The sequence below is a fragment of the Cydia amplana genome, chromosome 25 (genome assembly GCF_948474715.1).
Source record: "Cydia amplana chromosome 25, ilCydAmpl1.1, whole genome shotgun sequence".
NCBI lineage: Eukaryota > Metazoa > Arthropoda > Insecta > Lepidoptera > Tortricidae > Cydia > Cydia amplana.
The window spans coordinates 4,782,855-4,810,554 of NC_086093.1; the positions used below are offsets into that span (position 1 = coordinate 4,782,855).

General features: G+C 42.6%; 5 protein-coding genes across 5 annotated transcripts; 2 read left to right on the top strand and 3 right to left on the bottom strand.

The window, feature by feature from the left end:
* Positions 1-1,300: 1,300 nt before the first annotated feature.
* On the bottom strand, positions 1,301-8,151 carry LOC134659823 (uncharacterized). Its single transcript, XM_063515530.1, has 4 exons — positions 7,728-8,151; positions 6,643-6,808; positions 5,991-6,153; positions 1,301-1,672 (listed from the first exon to the last, which is right to left on the bottom strand). Exons 1-4 carry the CDS (start codon positions 8,032-8,034, stop codon positions 1,301-1,303), a joined length of 1,008 nt encoding a protein of 335 aa, XP_063371600.1. The 5' UTR covers positions 8,035-8,151.
* Positions 8,152-8,271: 120 nt separating this feature from the next.
* On the top strand, positions 8,272-12,451 carry LOC134659782 (proteasome subunit alpha type-2). Its single transcript, XM_063515486.1, has 7 exons — positions 8,272-8,388; positions 8,582-8,658; positions 8,894-8,992; positions 9,349-9,505; positions 10,259-10,414; positions 11,689-11,785; positions 12,336-12,451. Exons 1-7 carry the CDS (start codon positions 8,348-8,350, stop codon positions 12,411-12,413), a joined length of 705 nt encoding a protein of 234 aa, XP_063371556.1. The 5' UTR covers positions 8,272-8,347; the 3' UTR covers positions 12,414-12,451.
* Positions 12,452-13,099: 648 nt separating this feature from the next.
* Positions 13,100-19,288, top strand: LOC134659895 (gastrula zinc finger protein XlCGF57.1-like). Its single transcript, XM_063515602.1, has 8 exons — positions 13,100-13,329; positions 13,485-13,608; positions 13,939-14,061; positions 14,173-14,418; positions 14,535-14,649; positions 16,619-16,773; positions 17,282-17,438; positions 19,129-19,288. The coding sequence occupies exons 1-8, from the start codon at positions 13,210-13,212 to the stop codon at positions 19,286-19,288; spliced, it is 1,200 nt and encodes a 399-aa protein (XP_063371672.1). The 5' UTR covers positions 13,100-13,209.
* Positions 19,289-20,375: 1,087 nt separating this feature from the next.
* Positions 20,376-21,313, bottom strand: LOC134659897 (retinol dehydrogenase 11-like). The gene has a single exon (XM_063515603.1). The coding sequence runs from the start codon at positions 21,306-21,308 to the stop codon at positions 20,376-20,378; it is 933 nt and encodes a 310-aa protein (XP_063371673.1). The 5' UTR covers positions 21,309-21,313.
* A 1,025-nt stretch (positions 21,314-22,338) lies between these two features.
* LOC134659898 (serine palmitoyltransferase 3-like) lies at positions 22,339-27,357 on the bottom strand. The gene is made up of 9 exons (XM_063515604.1): positions 27,247-27,357; positions 26,817-26,993; positions 25,947-26,101; positions 25,524-25,716; positions 25,062-25,289; positions 24,564-24,792; positions 24,001-24,175; positions 23,053-23,223; positions 22,339-22,483 (listed from the first exon to the last, which is right to left on the bottom strand). The coding sequence occupies exons 1-9, from the start codon at positions 27,355-27,357 to the stop codon at positions 22,339-22,341; spliced, it is 1,584 nt and encodes a 527-aa protein (XP_063371674.1).
* Between the last annotated feature and the right edge of the window lie 343 nt (positions 27,358-27,700).

Sequence of the window (27,700 nt, forward strand, 5' to 3'; positions counted from 1 at the left end):
ACATTTTGAATTTTTATTTTAACATGTGGTTTTATTTCCAAGATCTAATAAACAATTAGGTATACACGCGATATGTTAGACTTAAATTAATTATTATATTATAGAGGCAGTTAGTCGTTGCTTTCTACACGAAACATTTATCTTAAAATTACATTTGTGTAAAAAAAAAATTAAGTTGACCCTGAAAAAGTTTTCAAAGTATAAAATGTTTTTATTATTCTGTCATTTACTAATATCTAATACTAATAAAACATTTTATTATTCGTTTTTACTTTGTAATTCTGAGTGATTTTTTAAGATTCTTTTTTGAATATCCTTTTTCACAATTTTGGGTTAGTAAAACATGTAAGACAACAAAATACAATTTTAATGTTTTAAGTGTGAAAGCTGCAACGGTTTTAACTTTTTGCCTATAATATTCTAGTATAAACATTACAATTGACAAATTCCTTCAATCCCTAAAGCTTTGGTTTCCTCCGAAAGCGGTGCCGTCATATATGACCGCCGCTATATCGCCGCTATAGCGGCCGTCTCCATACAAATACTACGACATCCATATTTAGCCGTATTATTTAGTATGGAGACGGCCGCTATATGACGGCACCGCCTATCCTAGGAAAACCGATCTTAAGGGGCATGGCGCACTGCGTTCGATTAGCACGTCGCTCCGAATAAGCGAGACAACATTATGCGCGTATTATACCGACATCCCACTCGGACGCAGTGTGCCATGCCCCTAACGGGTTTTACAATTTCTAAAGTTACTAACTCCTACTGTATATAGTACCTATAATATGACTAGAACACTGGTATACATATCGTAAAAAGCGTAATACACTACCCAATTTCAAATGACCCTTAATCCTAACTTATAGGGTACTAATGTAATAAAACTTAGGATGTACTCTGATAAATCGGGCCCGACAGATCGTGCAGTGTATTACGCCTCTTAATATTGCACTATTTTCTTGTTTATTGACAACATTAGGTATTAAAGTCCGTTTGATTCATTATTAAGATGCCAGTTTACTTAACTGTAATTGCCACTTTGATAATACATTAGGGAAATAGATTTACTAGTGTTTTAACACAGACAACATATATATCCGTATTTACTTTATGGTTTTAATTAATAATGTTTTATATGTTCTGGCCAACTGCCCTTATTTTACCTTTTAAGTATGCTGGCGTGTGAGAGTTTACTGGAATGATCATAAAACGTTCCGTAACAATCTGATAGTCGGCTATATTCAGTAAATTCTAGCATTTTAATATCACCTACAACTATCAAGTGACATATCTAAATACAAGGATTCAAATCCCCCGTCATGTTTATATGCGAACACGTGACTTTCTGCCCACTGGGCACCGCAATACGGAACAATTTCCCTTGCGGCATACAAACACACACTTTAAACTGCCCCGTACTGGGTTCCGTACGATTCAACGGTAAGGCTATGGGTAAATTTCTTACCGGTACGTATACTCCTTCCTTACCGCTGAGTACTACGGAGCCATTGATAGATTTAAGGTAGATGTCTTGGTCGGCGGACCAGAAGAGTTCCTTGGATTCCATTCGGGTGCCTTCGGAGCCGCGGAGATGGGCCGAGGAGTCTGATTTGAGTTTCAAGTCTTGGTCGGTGGGGGAGGAAATGCGTTTGGTTGAGATTTGCTGAAACAGAAAGGTGTCTTTATATAGGTAATTGATATTAGGTATTTAATAAAAGTTTTGTAAATCCCTTTGAAGTGGCAGGAACCAGCTCCCGTACAATTTACGGCATTTACATCTGAAATTTGATTACTTCAAATAAAATCGTAATTCCAACTACTAAAAATGACAATGACGTATCATGCATGCCACTTGATGGGATATGAAACTTCTACTGGCTCTAATTCCTTTTTATTACAATTTCTAGCAACACAAACTAGTACCAGACATAGATGTATCGTCAGGTGACAAGCAAAACTCACTAATTACCACCACAAGTTCATAGCCATAGTGAACCATATTAGTACTAAAAGAAGGTTGATTTTGTTTAAATATTTTTTTTGTAATTAGTGAGTTTTGCTTGTCACCTGACGGTATGTTACTTGAATGTTCGTGTCATATCTCATGTTATTTCAGAATTCGGTTTTAAAATGAGAGCGTAACTTGAATTGTATGGAGACGGCTTCGTGTGACTCTTTATGTTACAGACGCAGTGCATAATTGTTTTCCATCGTACTTTCTCGGAAACTTTCGTATTTGTCATGCTACTTCTGTCAACCTCAGTACCTATTATACTGAGACTGACTGAAATAGCAAGACACGTTCGTACGTTTCCGTGAAAATACGATGGAAAATAATTATTCAATGCACTACATCTGGATCTAATTACATACATACATATGATATATATATACATACAATCACGCCTATTTCCCGGAGGGGTAGGCAGAGACCACGGATTTCCACTTGCTACGATCCTGACACATCTCTTTCGCTTCCGTTACTTTCATAACATTCCTCATACACGCTCGCCGGTTTAGGGTGCTCTTGACCTGGCCTTTCTTCAAGATCTCCCCGATCTGTAATTACCTTAGGCCTTGGTCTCCTATTTTATGCTATATACGCGGCGTCTGACGTTAGCATCAACGGTCCTGCGCCTGACCAAAAAAGACGCCAACGTCGACGTGTGAAAGAGACCACACTAATACATCTCTATAGTAAGTATTATGACGCAAACGCAGAGAGTCTCCCCGGACACAGGGTCCTGCAGCCTGCCATGTATCATATTTACCTACTATTTTAAACTTAAATTTTGACTTTTGCTTTTCTACTATTTTTCAATTTTGACCTCAATATTATTTAGACACGGGAATCAGCTTTTTTTATATTAATTGTAATTTTAAAATGTATCCTAATTTTAAATTTTAAGTCTTTCGTCTTGACCTCAATTTTAATTTTAAACGTTTTCCAATTTTAATTCGACATGTAAATAAACTTTGTTTTAATTTTCGATTGATTGTATATATAATTTTAAGTTTAAGTGTAAGTTTATTTGACATGTAATTGGCTTTATGAATAAACGAGTATGAGTATGTTCATCTCCTGGGCGGCGGTGCTGAAGACAGTCTCCTCAGACACAGGGTCCTGCAGCCTCATCCAACACACCAGTAGTGTAGTTAGTACACTGCCATCTTGGTCTGTTGAGACAGTCTTACCTTAGCGTGAAGGTTGTTGACGCCATCAGGGATGTTCATCTCCTGGACGGCGGTGCTGAAGAGTCTCCCCAGAGACAGGGTCCCACAGCCTCATCCAACACACCAGTAGTGTAGTTAGTACACTGCCATCTTGGTCTCTTGAGACAGTCTTACCTTAGCGTGAAGGTTGTTGACGCCATCGGGTATGTTCATCTCCTGGGCGGCGGTGCTGAAGACAGTCTCCCCAGAGACAGGGTCCCACAGCCTCATCCAACACACCAGTAGTGTAGTTAGTACACTGCCATCTTGGTCTCTTGAGACAGTCTTACCTTAGCGTGAAGGTTGTTGACGCCATCGGGTATGTTCATCTCCTGGGCGGCGGTGCTGAAGACAGTCTCCCCAGAGACAGGGTCCTGCAGCCTCATCCAACACACCAGTAGTGTAGTTAGTACACTGCCATCTTGGTCTCTGGAGACAGTCTTACCTTAGCGTGAAGGTTGTTGACGCCATCGGGTATGTTCATCTCCTGGGCGGCGGTGCTGAAGAGTCTCCCCAGAGACAGGGTCCCACAGCCTCATCCAACACACCAGTAGTGTAGTTAGTACACTGCCATCTTGGTCTCTTGAGACAGTCTTACCTTAGCGTGAAGGTTGTTGACGCCATCGGGTATGTTCATCTCCTGGGCGGCGGTGCTGAAGACAGTCTCCCCAGAGACAGGGTCCTGCAGCCTCATCCAACACACCAGTAGTGTAGTTAGTACACTGCCATCTTGGTCTCTGGAGACAGTCTTACCTTAGCGTGAAGGTTGTTGACGCCATCGGTTATGTTCATCTCCTGGGCGGCGGTGCTGAAGACAGTCTCCCCAGAGACAGGGTCCCACAGCCTCATCCAACACACCAGTAGTGTAGTTAGTACACTGCCATCTTGGTCTCTGGAGACAGTCTTACCTTAGCGTGGAGGTTGTTGACGCCATCGGGTATGTTCATCTCCTGGGCGGCGGTGCTGAAGACAGTCTCCCCAGAGACAGGGTCCTTCAGCCTCATCCAACACACCAGTAGTGTAGTTAGTACACTGCCATCTTGGTCTCTTGAGACAGTCTTACCTTAGCGTGAAGGTTGTTGACGCCATCGGGTATGTTCATCTCCTGGGCGGCGGTGCTGAAGACAGTCTCCCCAGAGACAGGGTCCTTCAGCCTCATCCAACACACCAGTAGTGTAGTTAGTACACTGCCATCTTGGTCTCTTGAGACAGTCTTACCTTAGCGTGAAGGTTGTTGACGCCATCGGGTATGTTCATCTCCTGGGCGGCGGTGCTGAAGACAGTCTCCCCAGAGACAGGGTCCTTCAGCCTCATCCAACACACCAGTAGTGTAGTTAGTACACTGCCATCTTGGTCTCTTGAGACAGTCTTACCTTAGCGTGAAGGTTGTTGACGCCATCGGGTATGTTCATCTCCTGGGCGGCGGTGCTGAAGACAGTCTCCCCAGAGACAGGGTCCTTCAGCCTCATCCAACACACCAGTAGTGTAGTTAGTACACTGCCATCTTGGTCTCTTGAGACAGTCTTACCTTAGCGTGAAGGTTGTTGACGCCATCGGGTATGTTCATCTCCTGGGCGGCGGTGCTGAAGACAGTCTCCCCAGAGACAGGGTCCTGCAGCCTCATCCAACACACCAGTAGTGTAGTTAGTACACTGCCATCTTGGTCTCTGGAGACAGTCTTACCTTAGCGTGAAGGTTGTTGACGCCATCGGGTATGTTCATCTCCTGGGCGGCGGTGCTGAAGACAGTCTCCCCAGAGACAGGGTCCCACAGCCTCATCCAACACACCAGTAGTGTAGTTAGTACACTGCCATCTTGGTCTCTGGAGACAGTCTTACCTTAGCGTGGAGGTTGTTGACGCCATCGGGTATGTTCATCTCCTGGGCGGCGGTGCTGAAGACAGTCTCCCCAGAGACAGGGTCCTTCAGCCTCATCCAACACACCAGTAGTGTAGTTAGTACACTGCCATCTTGGTCTCTTGAGACAGTCTTACCTTAGCGTGAAGGTTGTTGACGCCATCGGGTATGTTCATCTCCTGGGCGGCGGTGCTGAAGACAGTCTCCCCAGAGACAGGGTCCTTCAGCCTCATCCAACACACCAGTAGTGTAGTTAGTACACTGCCATCTTGGTCTCTTGAGACAGTCTTACCTTAGCGTGAAGGTTGTTGACGCCATCGGGTATGTTCATCTCCTGGGCGGCGGTGCTGAAGACAGTCTCCCCAGAGACAGGGTCCTTCAGCCTCATCCAACACACCAGTAGTGTAGTTAGTACACTGCCATCTTGGTCTCTTGAGACAGTCTTACCTTAGCGTGAAGGTTGTTGACGCCATCGGGTATGTTCATCTCCTGGGCGGCGGTGCTGAAGACAGTCTCCCCAGAGACAGGGTCCTTCAGCCTCATCCAACACACCAGTAGTGTAGTTAGTACACTGCCATCTTGGTCTCTTGAGACAGTCTTACCTTAGCGTGAAGGTTGTTGACGCCATCGGGTATGTTCATCTCCTGGGCGGCGGTGCTGAAGACAGTCTCCCCAGAGACAGGGTCCTTCAGCCTCATCCAACACACCAGTAGTGTAGTTAGTACACTGCCATCTTGGTCTCTTGAGACAGTCTTACCTTAGCGTGAAGGTTGTTGACGCCATCGGGTATGTTCATCTCCTGGGCGGCGGTGCTGAAGACAGTCTCCCCAGAGACAGGGTCCTTCAGCCTCATCCAACACACCAGTAGTGTAGTTAGTACACTGCCATCTTGGTCTCTTGAGACAGTCTTACCTTAGCGTGAAGGTTGTTGACGCCATCGGGTATGTTCATCTCCTGGGCGGCGGTGCTGAAGACAGTCTCCCCAGAGACAGGGTCCTGCAGCCTCATCGCGCCGACGCCGCGTACGAACACACCGGAAGAGTTCACCGCCAACTTCGTTTCCGTGCGGGACAATCTGCCGACAAGGAAACGTATTTTGAAATTCGAGGTTTGCATGCGACACAACAGAAATCCACCGTGTCCCCGAAATAATTTTTAGTTTATATGATTTTTTTTTGTTTTTTTTTTTTTATGTATGTTAGTTTGTAAGGTATGTACATTAGGTACTTAGTTGTCTGATAACACAGACAACATATATACAGACGATGCTATCCCATACATTCAAATGCGACCGCCTAAAAGCGCATCATTACTAGATGGCGTCACTGAAAATGCACTGTTGCCTATCATGGATACAAGATGGCGCGGTATTATGCACGATTATCACGACATTCTTAACACGTTCGCTGTCCCAACTGTTAACTGTCAAACTTAAGGCCTTATAATAGAGGCTTGCCGTGACCCATATGTGGGGCACAGGACAGTGAACGTACTTTTGAACGTCAAGAACATGTCGGCGAAACCTTATGTGTGCGAAATATGCTATTATTTATAAATAACTGACCTGGTCTGCAAAGTGACACGCACGGTGCCATTCTCGCTGGAGACTTCGACGGGCTTGTCCCTGAAGCCCTCGAGCAACCCGTCACGCTTGTAAACGTGTTCCAATCCTGTGTCTCCTAGCAGTTTGACCGCGTTATGCTCTGGGAGGAGTTCCATACTCTCCATGCCTGTAAAGATCAAAGATATCAAGATAATGACGAATGGGGAATTGCTCGTACAGTTGGTATTAAACACATTCATTGCCACCCAGCCAAACAAGACATCCGCGCCAGGCCACACAAATTTCGTCATAAAGCTGAAGTACCACGATCCCGACTATCGGGTCGTCCGGCCTGGGAACGAAATCATAAAATACCCGATAGCCGGGTTTTCGGCACTGAAGGTGTTAAATTCCGTGTAAAAAAATGTTTTTTTTTTATGCCTTGTATTTTGTATTTTTTTTATACCCATATATTTTTTAAATTTCCATTGTATTGTGATAAATTGCTAATTTTCTATCTATTTAACTAGATTTCGTTATAAAATTCAACATGTGTCAAATGCCCTATTACAAACTGCCCCTGCTGCAGAGGGCGGCCGGTGCGTCCCCGATTACGATAGAGCTAACGACATTATCTATGTATCTATTAACAAATGGCAGCAATATGAAAGCTATGGTATTGAATAACTATGAGTATTATAAACTTTTGGGACGATGACATTGATCAACATTAATGTAGGTCACTGTCTCTAAGTTTAAAATAAATACCTATACCAGGCGTGTCTCACTCCGCGATTTCGTCACTTTGCTACAGGTACCTAAAAGTACATCCGTTCGGCCCCAATTTTGGGGAAAGCCATAAGCCGCGCGTGGCGCTGTCGCCACCTAGCGGCCATATCTGTGCTGATCGTAACAAACGCGTTTTGTTAGAGTGAGTCTTCTGTACTTAGTACTATTATTTATTCTGTGCCTATACCTATAAAGTAGGTTCTAGTTTTCGGCCCTGTTTAAATATGAAAGGAATCGAAGTCCATTAAGGTTAGGTACAATGTAATACTGTAAACACGTGAATTGTAAACGAAACTATTAAGAGAAGGGTAACGTACCTTGTCCAAGTCTCAAAACGGCCAGAATGGTAAATGTAAGAATCAGGTTCCCGATGGCAAGGATGAACAGCAAACACACCAGCGTCCAAAACGCAATAGTCTTCCGCCCTTTATGCACGGATTTAGTAACATCATTGCCATTTTTATCGGAGTAATTCTTTATCCCACTAACGTTGGTTTTGTTCCCAAAAACCTGACTTTGGGCGGGCGTTTTAGTGATAAGCGCCTTTTCAGCGCGATTTCTCTCTAAAGTGCTGTCGGACATAGCGTCGGATAAAGGCGAGACGCCGCGCAGATTGCTCAACATAGCGACTGTCTGTTTTATTGAAAATACACACGAAACATTAAATTTATAAATAGACTAATGTTTCCCTAAATTTGACAATCAAATATCGAGCGAGAATACACGCTTTCTATTGGTTAATATTCTAACTAATCACAAATAGTGCGCTTGTTCGGATTCTAGGAATCGGCAAATATCAAAATGAATCGTACAATCGATTGAGGAAAAGGAACGAATAATCGGTACAAATTTGTATAATCTGTGGAAATCACGACTGTCATATTTCAGTGCTGCCAACATTCAGCAGCAAATAAATTTGACAATCTGCTTTGTAATCATGGCGTCAGAACGTTACAGCTTTTCTCTTACAACTTTTAGGTAAATTTCTATTTATTTACGCTAATTTCCCTACAAATACTCCTGTTCTTGGCAAACAAGATGTAGAATGTAGGCTTTATCGTATTTGTGTAAAAATAAGTGTATTTACATGTAATTTTCAAAGTTATAAGTGCTTCTACTCATAGCGTAACTTTCCTACAAAAAGTTTATAATTTACTTATTTCCCTTTCAGCCCTTCAGGAAAATTAGTGCAAATAGAATATGCTTTAGCCGCCGTAGCCGCCGGCGGCACATCCGTCGGAATTAAAGGTAAGTTAGTTCTTGCAAATGAGGTTATGTTAGCGTCTATGATATTCTGTACCTATTTTTACTACATTTACAATTTGTTATAAAATGAATACATGACTTGTTTTGTGTCACTTATGCCTTTACTTAAAGTTCATTGAAATCTTAATAAAACAACTGTTTTGCTAAAATTTTGTCATGTCATCTCATCATCAAACAAAGTAGTGGAGGATATAATTATTGTTTGCGTTAATTTCAGCGTCCAATGGCGTGGTAATTGCGACAGAGAACAAACACAAGAGCATTCTCTATGATGAACACAGTGTTAATAAGGTGGAAATGATCACAGGCCATATTGGTAAGTCGCTGAAATGTTTTAATGTATTACTTGCTCTGGTCTGGTAGTAAATACTATTAGCTATTATTCATGGAATGTCATTCGAGTCAAAAATTCTGAAATTTAAGCTAGGTTGGGTGAGAGTATGTAATTTTTTTTTCTATTAAAGTTCAAGCAAATACTATGTAATTGTTACCACAGAATGATGAACATACCTACATTTACATTATTACATAAAGTTTCTCAATACAATTTTAACATGTAAATGATGAAAATTAATTTGCAGTAAGTAAACCCCTCATGTTGCTGCCACATACAAAACAATACCTCCTTCAAAATCAGCCAAGAAGTTTAAATAGTACAATCATTTTTTTTAGGCATGGTCTATTCGGGCATGGGCCCCGACTACAGGCTGCTGGTGACACAGGCCCGCAAGATGGCCCAGCAGTACTACCTCATGTACCATGAGCCCATCCCAACGGCTCAGCTTGTACAGAGAGTCGCCACCGTCATGCAAGAGTATACACAGTCGGGGTAAGATTTATGTATTTGGTATTATTATTATGTTAGCGGGTTTTTTTTGGGTGCCATGTCGACCACGCAGTGATCTATTGTGATGGGCTAATGCTTGTTGAATCTAGGAAATTCCATATTCTTTGGACCATAATGTTCTGTAATATGAACTGCCATAAGTGGGTTCTTCTTTTTGACATTAGTGGTGATTGGTAAATTGAAATTTTATATGGCATAGTGTTACCAGTCAGGATATTGATTGATTATTTCTTCTGTAGCTTAATATAAAGTATCAAAGATGACATGGTCAGATGTGTATAAAACCAGCAAGGTAGTAGGAAAACTATGTGACATGTGTTGCTACTGTGTGAAACACTTCACACCTTACCCATTACCGCAGGGCAGACACGCCATACATCAAAAATCATTTGCGTTTATATGTGTGCACGGCACGTCTGTACACGCGTCATTGTGTATATGTGGGTAAGTCGCTGTACTGAGAGGACGCCAGAAGTCCGCCAGATTCATGTCACGGGGCGAGGTAACGCGAGTTGGGGCGGGGCGGTGCGTGGCCGACTGGCCGTTCTGTATGATAATACTATTACTTATTCTGTGCCGTTACAGTGCAACTCAACATTCTGTATTGTACATGTACATTCTTTGGTTCTCCCCTTAATGCTGAGGATCGTAACATCATGTTCTGTTGAACACCAGATTCCACCACAGGCTTTTATTCCTCTAGTGCATGTATAATTATATAATGTATATTTGCAGCGGTGTGCGTCCGTTCGGTGTGTCGCTCCTGATCTGCGGTTGGGAGGGCAACCGTCCGTACCTGTTCCAGTGCGACCCCTCGGGTGCTTACTTCGCTTGGAAGGCCACTGCCATGGGCAAGAACTTTAACAACGGGAAGACATTCTTGGAGAAGAGGTGACTGGTTCAATCTTTTATTAATTATTAGTTCCAAATAGATCATTAATTTATGATATTTTTCTACTCCCGTACTTTTATTTGTCATTTAAAAGGTCGTACACACACCTTTAAACCCCTATGTTATAGTTGTCAAGACAAGTCGTTAGTCTATTCCCGAAAAAAGTATTTGTGCATACACGCAGTATCTTTTTGGTACTTTTACGATACTTCGTGTAATCACCACTTAAAAAATATTGTACGAAATACATTGTTGCCAACCTAATTGTAATTGTCATCTCTGATAGATGAGTACTAACTAGTAGAAACAATAAAATTGCTTAAGAAGTCAGAAACGCGCATGTGACACCCGTAATATAGCTTGCTCCATAGACTACGAACACCGCTTAGCGTTGCTTGTTAGTCTCCATAGGCTACTGTAGTCAAAATCGAGAAAAAAACTGTCCAAAATTGTAATTTAACTGAGAGCAAGTAGCAAGCAAGCCAGGGCCTCATGAGTTACAAGAAGGTGTCGCTGACCAACCGGCTGTGGGGCGCGGGGCGCGGTGCCCGGGTCGCGTATCTTAGCTATATACTTTTGGTTTGTTTACCTACATATATGTCCTATATGATTCCACTTGTTTAAAGTATTATTTTTGTTGAATGAAATAGTTATTTGTACAACAAGAGATCAAAGTTTGATATTTCTTCGAGTGCTTATTTTGAGCCCTCAAAAGCGCTCGAGATGTAAATAACTTTGATCTCGTGTAGTACACAACATTTTTCACCTCAGCAGTGAGAACATATTAGAGAACCCGAAAAATGTATTCCTTCTTCATCACTTACCTCTATTCACTCATGTTTTCTTAAGATATACCAACAATTAAATTTTCACCTCAGCAGATCGAACAAGGGTACTTTGCTACTTAAAAACAGTGAGCAAAATCGCATTTTGATTTTGTGTTCATCGATTTATAAGACGTTATCACGTTAAAAATTTGCCAAGATTTTCCCTCCAGGACCTCAAAGTTGAATTCCTAAAATGTTGAAATCCCAAAATGTTGACTTTCCCAGAATGTTGTTTCTTTTTAGTTTCGCAAAATGTTGAATTCTTATAACGTTGAAATATTAAAAAGTTGATTTCTCAAAATGTATACTTTCAACATACTGGGAAAGTCAACATTTCGGGATTTCAACATTTTAGGAATTCAACTTCCTGGACGCTTTTTTATTACCCTAAAGGAACAAAAGGTTTTGTAATATTCGTTTGACCAAAACCACTGTTAATGGTGCAGGTATACCGAGGACCTGGAGTTGGATGACGCCGTCCACACCGCCATCCTCACGCTGAAGGAGGGCTTCGAAGGGCAGATGAATGCCGACAACATTGAGGTTGGTAATCGGTCTACCCAGCATTACCTGATTTTGGCTGCCCTCAATAGGGATATTACGCGAAAGTCTGCGTAGGGGGCGCCACTCCCACAATAAGTCACAATCTAAGGGTCCCCCGCAAACGAGAGAGTCGAAATTTTGTTATCTATCCTCTCTATCACTCTTGCATATTCGAGCAGAGGCAGTTAGCCGAGTTACGACATCGCGTTTCCAGTAGGCCCTTTGTAAACAAACCACCTAGATGTATCAATCACATATTTGATTGTCTGTGAAAACTTGTCAAAAAACAGTTTAAGGCCCAGTATATATAAGTTAGTCTATGGTTTATTGAAGGCGCTAGTGCTGCACTCTGGCGGCAAAACATTGCAGTAATACTATTATTTTGGGTTATGCCAACTCTGTAAGATAAAGGTGCCTAGCGTCTGTGCGGAAAGAGAAGAGTCGTGGAATGTATGGGGCCCAATACATTCCACGACTCTTCTCTTTCCGCATACTCTATCCTAATATTCCTAATAGAATTTCTATTTATTATAATTTGTTATGTGTCCAGGTGGGGATCTGCGATGCGGCCGGGTTCCGCCGCCTCGAGCCCGCGCACGTCAAGGACTACCTCGCCAACATCCCCTAAGATTTATTTATGGTGCATTAAATGAGCTTTATTTCTAATGTGACTTTATTTTGATCTATGCACGACTGTCGCCATAATATATTACTAGTGTAAGACAAAGATAGTATGATTCTCTCTGTCTATGTTTGAAATGAGGCAGTCCTTTGACAAACTATAGTTAGTGCAGCAGACTGCAATGCTTACTCTAAACGCGGTTACGCCTAGTGACTAAAGCTCTCTTATAGCCGATTTAAACTCTCGCGCGAGCCACGAGACGAGAGTGTAAGCGGTGGGCTCGCGGCTCGTCTCGTGTCTCGCAAGCTCGTCGAGCTAATATAATTTAAACACTAACGGCACGGCATAAGGTTTATAACCGAATGACAAGTCGAACGCGAGTGTAAACGGTGGACTCGCGTCTCGTGGCGCGGCTCGTCTCGTGGCTCGCGCGTTTATTACACAATTATTTCGTCGCCATTTACACGGACGAGCTATTCGTTAAACAGTACAGATATCTGCATCCCACTTCTACGTATTGCTGGACGCACGCTGGACGTCGTCAGTTACTGAAAGCAAAAGTCGTAACATACTACCGTACCATGACCGGTGGTACGGTCGTGTGTTATGGATTTAAGGTGTGTGAAGCGCTTAAGAGGGTTAAATTAAAAATGAAAAGATTTCTGAACGTATAATGGCCGATATGTCTTGGTGACAGTTGACGTCTGGTAAACATAACCTAAAAACTTTTTAATGTTTACTTCTGTAAATATAATTAAAATACTGTTATTTCTATTGTTATTATTCAGTTAAGTATACCAAAATGTCAATCGATGCTTATTTTTGTTTTTGCTGTTTATCTACCAATGATTTAATAAATTTATACAGTGACAAACCAGACACAAACTACGCCGAAATGCTAAAAGATCTTTATTCTATTCTTGTAAGTTTTTCAAAATAATTTCTCCTTTATGTTACTCAGTATTTACGCTGTTGGAATCTAACATGAGTACATTTCTGTCCATTAAATTATCTTTGGTGTATAATACACGAATGGACATGTAATCTCATCTCAAAGTCATGCTGTAATAATTCTAGCCTTTACAAGAAGATTACGAAGATGATAGTTTCGTGTGTGAAGAGTGTGCCCGGGCGCTGCAGGAGGCACGGAAGTTCAGGCGCCAAGTTTTTGACACGCTCAATGCTCTGCAGGTTAATGGATGTAAGTGATTGTTAATGTTTATTGTTTCTTTCATATTTTGATATTTTTTTTTATATGACCATGGTTTTGGTATTCTGCCTGATCATCATGACCAAATTGTGGATAACAATTTCTAAAGCTTATCTGAAGTCACTTATTTTTCCGTGTTTAATGAAATCTTCAAATGTAGGTATTGTACCCTATCTGCTTTGACACAAACAGTATCCCAAATTGTACCACTGACAAAATAGACTCCAGTTTGCCTCTAAACTACTAAGAAAAATATGGGTAAAGCATGGAAAACGCATACTGAACAGAACTACATAATTATGTAATTGATTTTCTTTTCAGTAATTGAACTGGAGACATCAGACAAATGTACAATAGTAAGGAAGGTCTCCGGAGAATTTGTTTTAGAAGCAGATGTCAAATATAATGTTGATAACAAAACGCAGATAGAAGAAGATAAACAAGGTAAGATACAATTTTATGATATATCATATTGTACTTTAAGTCTAACAGTATAGGGTTCAAATCTGACTGGTACCATGGAAAATAATTTTTACTAAGGTACTGAATTTCCAGATCTAAAACATCCAGACTCAACAGAAAGAGACAAAGCACAACCCATCATAGCACTAGAAAGAGAGAAGCGCATCACAGTAGCCCGGAAACGGAAGAAAGAGCCAACTGTCAAGAATGAGGTACAATATGAGGTCACGGAAGATTTCAAGTGTGTCGAGTGCGGGATGGTGATGCCTAACGCATACGTGTACCATGCGCATATGAATAAGCACTTCCCCAATCATATTTGTGAAACTTGTGGGAAAGGTAAGTCAATATTCACAATTTAGAATTACTTATAATGCTAAATATACGTATAGCACCAGCTGAATAGGACCTGATAGGTCATTCTAACCAACTTTGACTATTTATAATATTTTTAGGTTTCCTGACGAAAAAGAGACTCAAACGCCACATGCCGTCTCACATCAAAGGCCCGTTCAAATGCGAGCAGTGCGACGCGGAGTTCCACAACTACAACTCTTTGAATTCACACAGGTAACATTATTATTGTACACTGAGAGAAAAGACCGCTTGAATTCAGAAGGAATTTCATTCCTATTTGACTCAGTGGGTAATGTACCTTCTAGAAAGGAAGGAAATGGTTGTGAAATCTTACCATCCAAATTTTCCCCGATGGAAGGTAATACTAGACTGATACATTTATCACTAACACCTTATAAAACAAAGTCCCCGCCGCGTCTCTCTGTGTATGTATGTTCGCGATAAACTCAAATTAGGCGATTTATGACGTATTAAAAAAAACTACTTACTAGATCTCGTTCAAACCAATTTTCGGTGGAAGTTTACACGGTAATGTACATCATATATTTTTTTTAGTTTTATCATTCTGTTATTTTAAAAGTTACAAGGGGGGGACACACATTTTACCACTTTGGAAGTGTCTCTCGCGCAAACTATTCAGTTTAGAAAAAAATGATATTAGAAACCTCAATATCATTTTTGAAGACCTATCCATAGATACCCCACACGTATAGGTTTTATGAAAAAAAAAATTTTGAGTTTCAGTTCTAAGTATAGGGTACCCCAAAAATTTATTGTTTTTTTTCTATTTTTGTTTGAAAATCTTAATGCGGTTCACAGAATACATCTACTTACCAAGTTTCAACAGTATAGTTCTTATAGTTTCGGAGAAAAGTGACTGTGACATACACGGACAGACGGACAGACAGACAGACAGACAGACAGACATGACGAATCTATAAGGGTTCCGTTTTTTTGCCATTTGGCTACGGAACCCTAAAAATGATGTGCGGCTTTTCATGCGGTTTTCACGTATCAATAGAGTGATTCTTGAGAAAGGTTTAGGTGTATATTTTGTTAAGAGGCCGGTATCGATTTTAGTCGCAAAAATGTAAAATTGATAGATTGAGTCGATGAAATTGTCCAACTTTTGTTACGTAATAGAAACAACAAGTACTGGTATCTATTAGCACGTCTTCTTATCTTGCATTTGTACAGATCATTTTTTTGAAAACGGACTCACTAAATTAGTAATGATTTTTTTTCTGATGGACGTTTAGGTAAATGCGCGTAAAGCACTGATTTAGTCGATCTTATTTGTAAATTTCGTAAAGTTTGGACTGCTAAAAATGGTAATTTTGTATTACACATATCCTGTACTCCAACTTTCATAGACTACATTTTTGTTATATGATATTGAACAAGAGTAAATGAAAGTTAGACGAAATCAATTTTCACCAGAAATTACTTCAAAACAAGTGAACATTTTTCGTGAAAATCGACTTAATTTCAACGTAATTTTGATTCTTAAACAATCTACAACATTTCCTGAAACTGTTCTTATACATCATTTTTTATAATTTATAACTATAATTTTTTGATGAATTTTTAAAAACTGCCCCTTCTCATCATATATTTCCGGTGACGCACGCTTGGGACCTGATTATTAAAAGGCAAGATGAGAAGACGTGTTAATAGAAACTAATACTTGTTATTTAGATATTACGTAACAAAAGGAGTACAATTTCAACGACTAAATCTATCAATTTTACATTTTGGCCCTAAAATCGTTAACGGAGCCTTAAGGTCTTGTGTAACCCGTGTGATACTGGGGCGCTAGTAATATCTATTTAGAGGGATTTTTTTACAAAACAAGAATAAGTAAACAAAAATTAAACAAAATCGTGCATATTCTTCTCCATTTTGAAAATAAGTGAGAAGTTTTTCAGTATACCGCATTTGCTATGTCTTTTGTTGCGGTTTCGTAGATTACCTATTGAAAAATATGTAATCAGGCAACTAATTGCAGTTAGTAAAAAGGCGACCTATGTGAAAAAATTAAATATATAAGCTCTAAAGGTTGATCGCCGTTTTTATTTGAATTGTTTAGTACGCTCAATGGGAAAGTGGAAGAAACCGTTATTTTCAATAATGTTTTATGTAATATTGTCAAAATGGTTAACTTCATATTTGTTTGTGTCAGACAACGCAAGCACAAGTCCGTGGAGCTGTACGCGTGCCCGCACTGCCCGTCGCGCTTCCCCACACTGACGCGGCGCGCGCGCCACCTGGCCGCGCGGCACGGCGCACGCGCACCGCACACCTGCTCCGTCTGCTCCAAGGACTTCTTGCTCGCAGGTCAGACATTATATTGCAATACACATGTTCTAAGCCAGTGTTTTTCAATCTTTTTCATGCGCGACCCCCTTAGTATGTACAACATGTTTCGCTTATGTATTGCCTTACAGCTGGTAGAGCGACCCACAGTTTGAAATACACTGTTCTAAGCAAAAGGCAATTTCTTGCTAGCAGATGATATTACAATAATTGGTGTAAAAGACACAGACTAAGCTTAAGCGTTTGATTCCGTAGATCATAATACTAGTGGTAATACACTTAATGCGTAAGAGTTGTGGTGAATAAATACGTGTCTTAATATTAATAATTAGCAAAGCAAGCATAGTATTAAGTAAAATTCCGATAAATGGTGCGTTTTCATCAAAAGTGTCGGTTAAGAAGGGTGTACCCCAGGGACCTATATTTATATTAGGACCATTCGTATTTCTCTGCTGCTCACTTAGGTTGCCTGGGGTCCGCTCGCCAATTGCCAAGCCAACTTTGCAACAAACTTCTGATCTTTGTTCAGGAAACCTGTCGACTCACATGCGGAACAAGCACTTCAAGGAGAAGCGTCACTTCTGCGTGGAGTGCGGCGCCGGATTCTTCCAGAAGCAGGAGCTGCGCGGGCACATGGCGGCGCACACTGGCGCCAACGACTACCAGTGCGCGCTCTGCGACAAAAGGTATCCTATTACACGGTTGATAAGGTTCACTTTTGAATGTATATTGGTATAAAGGTGTCATTCATACACATCCTTGTAATACACCTATTGAAAGGTATGTAGACGCCGAGTTCCAGTGCGCGCTCTGCGATAAAAAGTATCCTATTACACGGTTGATAAGGTTCACTTTTGAATGTATGTTGGTATAAAGGTGTCATTCATACACATCCTTGTAATACACCTATTGAAAGGTATGTAGGCGCCAACGAGTTCCAGTGCGCGCTCTGCGACAAAAGGTACCCTATTACACGGTTGATAAGGTTCACTTTTGAATGTATGTTGGTATAAAGGTGTCATTCATACACCTATTGAAAGGTATGTAGGCGCCAGCGAGTTCCAGTGCGCGCTCTGCGACAAAAGGTATCCTATTACACGGTTGATAAGGTTCACTTTTGAATGTATGTTGGTATAAAGGTGTCATTTATACACATCCTTGTACTTAATACACCTATTGAAAGGTATGTAGGCGCCAACGAGTACCAGTGCGCGCTCTGCGATAAAAGGTATCCTATTACACGGTTGATAAGGTTCACTTTTGAATGTATGTTGGTATAAAGGTGTCATTCATACACCTATTGAAAGGTATGTAGGCGCCAGCGAGTTCCAGTGCGCGCTCTGCGACAAAAGGTATCCTATTACACGGTTGATAAGGTTCACTTTTGAATGTATGTTGGTATTAAGGTGTCATTCATACACATCCTTGTACTTAATACACCTATTGAAAGGTATGTAGGCGCCAACGAGTTCCAGTGCGCGCTCTGCGATAAAAGGTATCCTATTACACGGTTGATAAGGTTCACTTTTGAATGTATGTTGGTATAAAGGTGTCATTCATACACATCCTTGTAATACACCTATTGAAAGGTATGTAGACGCCGAGTTCCAGTGCGCGCTCTGCGATAAAAGGTATCCTATTACACGGTTATTAAGGTCTATTTTGGACGTATGTTGGTATATCATTTCAAAATAACGCGCCCATCGGCAACGTGTCTCTGTGGTCATTCTTACACATCCTTGCAATACACCTATTAAAGTGCTTGTCACACTTCTGCGCCTTAAGATGGGTGTATCATCACAAATTTCAACTTAATGAGTAGCTCAAGAGGAAATATAGGCTGTGACAGACGAACAAATAGACGCACGAGTGATGCACCGCTTTTTCCTTTTGAGATACGGAACCGTAAAAATGTACCTATACTCTCCTATAAATGTCTATATCTATAAACTCCTCGTATGTACCTCTATACAGTTTATAAAAGAAATATTTTTGTTTCTGATCGATTCGATCTCGTTCAAATATGCATGCGTCTTTCCTCGCTTTTAGGGTTCCGTACCCAAAGGGTAAAAAACGGGACCTTATTACTAAGACTTCGCTGTCCGTCCGTCCGTCCGTCTGTCACCAAGACCAGGCTGTATCTCATGAACCGCGATAGCTAGACAGTTTAAATTTTCACAAATGATGTATCTCTGTTGCCGCTATTAAAAATAAAATAAATATAGGGGGGCTCTCATACAACAAACACGAATTTTTTGCTCTATTTTTTGTTGATGGTGCGGAACCCTCCGTGCGCAAGTCCGACTCGCACTTGGCCGGTTTTTTTATTTTTATCTATAACAAAATTAATTTAATACAAAGTATTCTCCATTCCAGTTATCCTCGCAAGAAGGCGCTGGACGTCCACATGAGGGGCCACCGCGACGAGCGGCGCTTCCACTGCGACCTCTGCGGCAAGAAGTTCCTGCAAAAATGCACCTTAATTACACACGCTAAGACTCACAATCGGGACGGGCAGAAGCTTGACACTTTATAACCTAAAGTTCCTGCATACTTGCACCTTAAGGCCCTGTAGGTTCGGGTTTTTCTCTCCTCTCACTGAGCGTAAACGTGAGCGAGATGGATATGCGTTTAAGACATGAAAAACCTCAAGATTGACAATTAAATTTTTGGTGATTATTACGATTTTTCAAAAACTCCATTCTTAACCTACGGCACCTTGATAACACACGCTAAGACACGTAATCACGTAACCGGTGTGAAAAAAATTACGCTTTTTCACGTGTACGGACAAAATACAAAATAAATTTACCACGTTTATAACTACACTGAGCAACAATGAGATTTTATTTACTTAGCAGTAGTTATTTAATATTGACGGCCTATCGTCAGGCGTGTCTCGCTCCGCGATTTCGTCGCTTTGCTACAGGTAGCTAAAAGTACATCCGTTCCACATCAATTTTAGGGAAATCCATAAGCCGCGCGTGGCGCTGTCGCCACCTAGCGGCCATATCTGTGCTGATCGTAATAGACGCGTTTTGTTAGAGAGTGAGTCTTCTGTACTTAGTACTATTATTTATTCTGTGCTATCGTAAAATCCACCATAGAATTAAATTCATTCATTCATCATGAATTGAGCCGCTTAACTTCAAACTCGTGTAAATCCATGTGTCACATTATGCGATTATGGTCTTACGAAAAGGTCATTTTGTCATTTCATCATATTTCCTAAGAGGGACGAATGGATTTATTCGAGTTTGAAGTTAAAAGACACAATTAGAATGAGTAAACTGTCAGTCTAAAGGTACGTTCCCGTAAAAAGTCACCTGAAACGCACACATTAAAAGGAAACATGACACTATGAATTCGACTTTTGTAGGTACAGTCAGCAGGAATAGTTGCTAAGCGGGCGAGGTGTTCAAAATGATCTTGACGCGACTTTATTGTTAAAAGAATAAGAGCACGTCGAGTTAATTTTGAACTCGTCCGCTTAGCAACTTCTGCTGCTGACTGTACTCGAAAAAAATAAAACCAAAGATTTTTTTAAAGAAAACTGTTTCTTTTTTATCCGAGTGACGACTGGAAACGTTTATTTTATTTGTATGTATGTTTATATATTTTTCTTATTTCATTTTAACAAAATGTTCGGACACTTCCCACAACGCACGAGCTAGTTCTCGATCTTGAACTGTTCTCGAAGGTTTCGCTTCACAGCAGTCCTGGAAGTATCGGCCGCTGGTCGACGCGAGCTCTGGGGCTACCGCGAGCTGCACCGTTGTTTGAGCACCTTCCCACGGACTCTTACAGAAAACCCTAAGCAGAAACAACATATGCTTAACGACGGGTATAGTCGTTATGATGCCAGTATCAACACACCCCGGATGCAAAGAGTTAGCCGTTACTCCAGTGCCTGTCAAACGTCGATCCAGTTCAACTGTCATCAAAATATTGCACAATTTTGACGCATAATACATCTTTCTCACATTTACCGTTTTACCTGTCTCTTTCTCACCATTAAGGTTATTCAAATCAAGGGTGCAATAATGATGGCCCATTGATGCGACATTAATTATACGACACGGCGCTGACAATTTCAGTTTCGGCAAAAGTAAGTAAGTCAGCAAAAATGGTCCGAAATGGTTGACCTGCATGCCTAGTAGCAGTCCGTCTTCGGTTTTTAGGTTTGAGCCGTATATGCCCGCATTATTGATGAGTATGTCCAGCCGTTCTTGGGTGATGTTAATATTCTTGGCAAATCTTCTGACTGATTTGAAAGATGCGAGGTCTAGGTGTAGATAGTGCACGTCAGGGTTGCCGGTGGCAGCGACGACCTGGTTCCTGGCTATGACGCCTCGACGCTCGTCCCTGCACGCCATAATTACCCGCGCCCCTCTCTCCGCTAGATTCTTAGCTGTTTCCAACCCTATGCCCGAATTCGCACCTGTCACTATAACCACTTTGCCCACCAAATGTTTGCTGCTCTTGCAAATACCGCTCGTAAGTTTGATATAAACCCATGAGACGAAGATGAAAAATAGCAAGTATAAAAACCACATGATGAATGCCCCGTAAGTTGTGTATGGGTGAATGCTAGGTACTTTAATAAATATTCAACATACGATTGATTACGACGTAGGTATACGCCTCACAATACATTATTAAGAACATATTTGCAATTTTTTTTTTCAGACATGTCACATTGTTCATTGTCAGTATTTTAAATGAGGCATGTTTACGGGGCGAAAAGCGAAGTAAATAAGTTTTTGGCAAAACAATAATTTTTGGTGCAAGCTTTTATCGCTGACTGTACTTTTCTTACGACAGACAACTAATACTCATCGAGACAATTCTAAAAACCCCTAACACAATTAGGTTGCGTTGTTTCATCACAGAGTTCCTATGGCCACCTCCTGTCTCCATCATCAGATCAGTTCGACAGTACCATATTATTGTATTGTCATCAGAACTACATAGAGCTGCCAATTTTCATGACGCTACGATCCTTGGAAAATAGTTAAATTAGTTACCTTAGATTCCATTACATAGTTAGTTACATACAAGTCGACCTAATAAAAGCTTGTTAAAAACAATATAAGTACCTATCAGCCGAAGCATGCATGCAGTCGGGCCATGTTCACTAGTTCAGTGTAGGGATCCGTAGCGACTACCTATACAGTCTTGAGATTACAGATTACAGACTATGTGCAAGCTGCGGAAGTTGGAAAGGCTCTCGGAAATTTCAGGAAAATAAGGAAACTGAACCCTTCTTTAAAGATTTACCGCCGACGTTTCGAGGACGGCGTTGTCCCCGTGGTCTCGGAGAAGACGTTTTGCGCACTAGGGATGTCACTCTGTTCAAGCGGATAAACAAGACCAAGTGCGGGTAGTTCGAAAAACTCGCGCGGTTAGAAGATGCTGATGTCAACTTAAGCCAGTCTTCTCCGAGACCACGGGGACAACGCCGTCCTCGAAACGTCGGAGGTAAATCTTAAAACTTAGATACGCGATTAAGTCCCGTTGTACAATTTAATAATGTGTAAAAATCTTAAAGTTTAAATCAGTGTTAATTTAAATTCTATAAAACTATCAGGACGTTCGGTCGGCGCAAAGTGCTTTATTGCCGTGCTGATGCTGACGCGAGTACCGCAGCCCCAGCTCGTCCGCCGCCGCCTGTATGGCCGCCAGCGCCGTGTCCAGGTGCTCCCGGGTGTGTGCAGCGGACAGGCAGAACCTGCAACCAGGCGTGGACGCTGATTATCTGAGGACCACCCCACGCTAGCGTCTTTTGAGCGTCAGCGTCTAGTCAGCGCTATGGAAAATAGCGTCGCTGCGCAGTCGCGTCGGGCAGCAGCCATAGAGTAGACTAGACGCCGACCGTCGGGAGACGCTAGTGTGGGGTGACTCTGATGAACCGCTCCGTGGCCGCAACTATCTTGCTAATGGAGTATAATATCTAAACGGTTATAAAGATATGTACACCTGAATTTATGTACATGTAGCCTAAATATTACTATTTGAAGTGAATAGGTATAGGTCGTAAAATTGGACGCAAGCAAAGTATATGGAAGCCGCTGCGCTTCCAAAAAGGGACTAATTTAATACCATCTACACTGCTAACTGATAGTTCCTAAACCTTAGGTACAAAAGGCTTATAAGGTCCACTGATGAACAGTTAAGTGTGTTGCTATTTGTACGGCAGCGCTTATGTGCAGTAACTGCGAGTTCCATGCTTCGTCGAGTAGTTTGTAGTTGAGATAATCTAGTGTGATCAACAATTGGACTCTTGCCCACCATACTGACCGCAGGCGCGCCTGGTACAGCGGCGTGGCGGGGAACGACACGCCGGCGGCCGCGACCCCGGCCGCCGTGAGCCGCTCCACGCACGCCGCCATCTTGCTGGACGAGTACACCAGCACGGGTATCACTGGAGACTGGGGGTGCCCGTGCACCACCACACCCATCGCTTGTAACCTGCGACACGATCATCATGGCAATTTATAAGTCTGGAATTTAGAAGTGCCGTGCAGCGATAGGCTTATATAGCCATAAGCGGAACTGCACTTGCCGTCCCAACCGCTCTTATTTTTATTATTTTTTATTTTAGTTATTTATTACACAAAAGTTACCTACACCTTTTTTGTTAAGGACAAAGCTCCACAAAACTACATTTGTTTGACTGTGGAGTCGCACTATACACAGCGTTGCAACTGCAACAATCATCCATCAGGGATGCAATGACAATTGATGATAAACACAATGAGCTATATTGACCGGAAACTATGTAACAACAAGTAATAAAACTAAGTCATCATCTTCCTCGCGTTGTACCGGCATTTTTGCCACGGCTCATGGGAGCCTGGGGTCCGCTTGGCAACTAATCCCAGTAATTGGCGTAGGCACTAGTTTTTATGAAAGCGACTACCATCTGACCTTCCAACCCAGAGGGTAAACTAGGCCCGTATTGGGATTAGTCCGGTTTCCTCACGATGTTTTCCTTCACCGAAAAGCGACTGGTAAATATCAAATGATATTTCGTACATAAGTTTCGAAAAACTCATTGGTACGAGCCGGGGTTCGAACCCGCGACCTCCGGATTGAAAGTCGCACGCTCTTACCGCTAGGCCACCAGCTTCAAGTAATAAAACTAAGTAATAGGAACAATAGTACTCAGCACCTGCGCGGCGTTACGTCCTGCGCAAACCTAGTTCACGTGTGCGTTTAAACCTGACGGGAGACACTGTGACTGACCGGGCGCGGAAGTAGCGCGTGTTGTCCCTGAGCGCGGCCACCCTTGCCTGGCCGGCCGGCGCGCGCAGGTCGCGCAGCGCGCTCAGCACCTGCGCGGCGACGGGCGGCGGCATGGCCTGCGCGTACAAGTGCGCGGCCCCGTGCGCGCGCAACCACCGCACCAGCGCGGCGGAACCTGGACAGAACCCATCATAACTTTCCTAGAATTGTCCCGGAATTCTAGCTGGAATTGGCGCACCAACCACCAACGCTTCCTGAATGGAACCTGGACAGAGCTATTGGCTAATGGCTACGATACCTTGGACTCCCCGCCGCTTGAAAGCCGCAAAGCTTCGCATTCTATGTAAGTACTGAAATATTACTATTTGATATTTACCTTTTGGACGCCAATGACCGATATATCGGCACCGTAGGTTCAACGCCAAAGACCGACACCTAGCTCTATGTTGCTCTGTGGTCTATGCCTGATTAATACGTCTTTGGCGTTGGACCTGCGGTGCCGATATATCGGTCATTGGCGTCCAAAAGGTTAAAGGCTACAAAATTCAGATGAGTAAACGCACCGGCAATATAACCTCCCGTGCCAGGAAAGCTTTTACTAAAGGTGCCCATAAGCACATCGACGTCTCGCGGACTCACGCCACACGCGTCCGTGGCCCCGCGCCCGCGCGGCCCCAGCCCGATGCTGTGAGCCTCGTCGATGTAGAGGTGAAGGCCTAGCTGCTTCTTCAGCGCGATGGCCGCTGGAAGCGCAGCGAGGGAACCCTCCATGCTGTAGATCCCCTCCATTACCTGTTAATGTGGGCTTTAAATAGTTTACGTTTAGTCTTAAAACTAGTGAAAATCCCAGTTTCCCATCGTGACGCTCTAAATTTCTAGAATACTGTCCGCGCTTAACACAAGATGAAGTTACTTAGCTCGCTACGTGTTTGCTTCTAGCTTCTGATTACATATGTAAAATAATGATTTCATTTAAATCCGTTCAGCGGTTTAAGGCAGAAAGGCAGACAGAGTTACTTTTAGGGATTCGTAGTAGTATTTTACGGATTTGGGACGCTCACGATAACAATCTTCCGCCAGCGTCCTTCAGCGCGCGCCTGCCTCGCCAGCTGCTCGAGATGCCGCATGTCATTGTGCCTGAACACGCGCACGGGCACGCGCGCGAGCCGCATCCCGAGCACGAGGCTGGTGTGGTTGCTCGCGTCGCTCAGCACCAGCGAGTCAGGGCCCAGCAGCGCTGACAGCGTCAGCGAGTTCGTGAGGAAACCGTTGCCAAAGACCACTGCTGCCTGAAACACGCACGCGTTTTTATCTAGCTAACAAGCGTCTTAGTTTCACCTTGTATTATCTTACCTGCTACTTATTCTCTCTTACAGTTACAGGTCGTATTTCTCAACCGATACTCCGGAAATTTTATGAGCAGGTTCGATAACCAGGATTATGGAATACTTATTTTGTTAATTCAGTGCTTGGAAACCTTTCAGGTCAATGTGATAACGCTCATAGTTGACAGAAGTACCGACCTCGACTCCAAAGAACTCAGACAACTCGTTCTCAAGCAGCTCATGCAGCGGGCACGAGCCCAGCTCCGCGCGAGGCGAGCTCAGAACGAGCCCGTAACTTCGTGCCGCGGCCTCCACCTCGTCCTTCCCGCCTCGGTAGCCCACATAGTTGTACGAGCCTAGGTTCACGCACGGCTGCTCGCGGCCTGTGAACCTGCAACATGCCGAGTAAATTCCTACTATAATATAGCCTCACGGGAATCGCCCTGAATTTTTCTGTTTATGATCATATTCATATATTTTATTGCGATCATGTTCATTACAGAGGATGGTATACAAAATTATGTAGTAGGTACATGTACCCCGTTAGGGCATTGCAATAGTCTTAATATCATCCATCAATAGATCGCTAGCTAGCTATGTCTTGCGCACAAAACTTATTACCTCATGGTCCAGTTGTAGTCGTCGCTGGAGCGCTCCATGAGAGTGATCTCTGCGTCAGGCGCCGAGCACACTGGCCGGTTGAAGCAGTGGCGCACGCGGCGGTACACGTAGCGCGAGTAGAACTCGTCGAACGGCCGGTACAGCGGCGCGTAGCCCTGCGCGTAACACACAGTAAAAGCCACCCCACACTACCGTCTTTTGAGCGTCGGCGTCTAATCCGGGCTATGGAAAATGGCGTCGCTGCGCAGTTGCGCCACCTCTGCTTCGGGCAGTAGCCATAGAGCGGTCTAGACGCCGACGCTCGGGAGTCGCTAGTGTGAGGTGGCCCTAAGTTTTTTGAAATAACCATTTTAAGAAAAACTATTTTTTCTCGCCACTGCTCGGAGGTAAGTATATGGTCTAATTCTTGACTAGGAAGTAGCGCTTACATGTACAATAACAATCCAACAACATTTTACTCATTTTAGATGTAAGGTTTTACTAGTAGGTACAATTTTACTTTACACTCACCGATTGGTTGACTTTTAAACTAATCTCAGCATACGATGTTCATTATGTTATTTAGGCAAGTCCACTTAATTCATAGATAAACATAGATGGGTTACTTATTACTTATAGAAGAGTCATCGGAACGCTCTGGATGATTCAATAGAGGCCATAGTGAGTAATTCGTGGAGAACCGATCCTAGGTACAAATCGTTCGGCGGTGTTGCGGTGTATGGATTTAGCCTAAGTGGTTAGTTCCAGATTCGCCAGATTCTTATTGTTTTGCCGGATTCCTGTTTCGCCGGATTTACTTTTGGGATGTTACAATATCCGATTAGGTATATGAAGAGAATCCGGCGAATCGGGCACTAATCACCTAAGTACCTCTCTGTTCCGCTCTTTGGTGACCTTGGGCGGAAACAGCAGTTGGTTCAAGTGGCCGAGGAAGATGAGGAGGTAGAAGCCGAGCCTCGTCAGCACAGCGGTCAGCCGCGAGCAGCGCTCGAACGAGCCTTCAGAGCCGAGCGCGCTACGGTCGAGCGGGCGGACTGGAGGTGTCTTCTGAAATCAGGAAATCGTTTACTGCGGGGCCGGGCCGGGGTGTCCGACACTTCGTTTTCTATGGATCTGTGATTACATGATGCTTTCTATAGAAATCGAAGTGTCGGGCGGCCCGGCCCGGTCTAACTTGAGTCATCCTTTTTAAGTGTTTTTTTTTGTTTTAAATAAGGATCAAAAGAGCTCGTGATTTTGAGTAGAAATAATATAAGATTGACCGAAAATATCGCAAAAAGGACATGTTGTGGATACTCACGGTACTCTCGCAAGCGCTTCTTTGAAGTATCTCGCCATCATCACAAGATTTACATTTTCTACTTCTGCTAGTGTTACTTATATTAATGCTACCATTCGCCTTTAGCGCCATTTCTCGTCCTATTAGGTACCCTTGTGCCGATACGCTTGTTAAAGGGTAGTATTCCACCTGTCCAATTTCTTTGTTCAATGTGTATTTACATCTCACATTCTGCTTAGTGAGAGAGAGTGAGACGCAATGCACATTGGACCAAGATACTGGACAGGTGGAAATGGTGGAATACCCACTTAAGTAGGTACTTTGTATCTATAAGTTTGTTTTTAACCGCCTTCATTAACAGTGATTTCGATCCGTACACGGCGGAAATAAGTTGACAACTCGGCGAGACACAAAACTTAAGAAATTTGAACCTTATGTAATTCTGTTTAAAATTAAAATTTCTCCACTTTATATA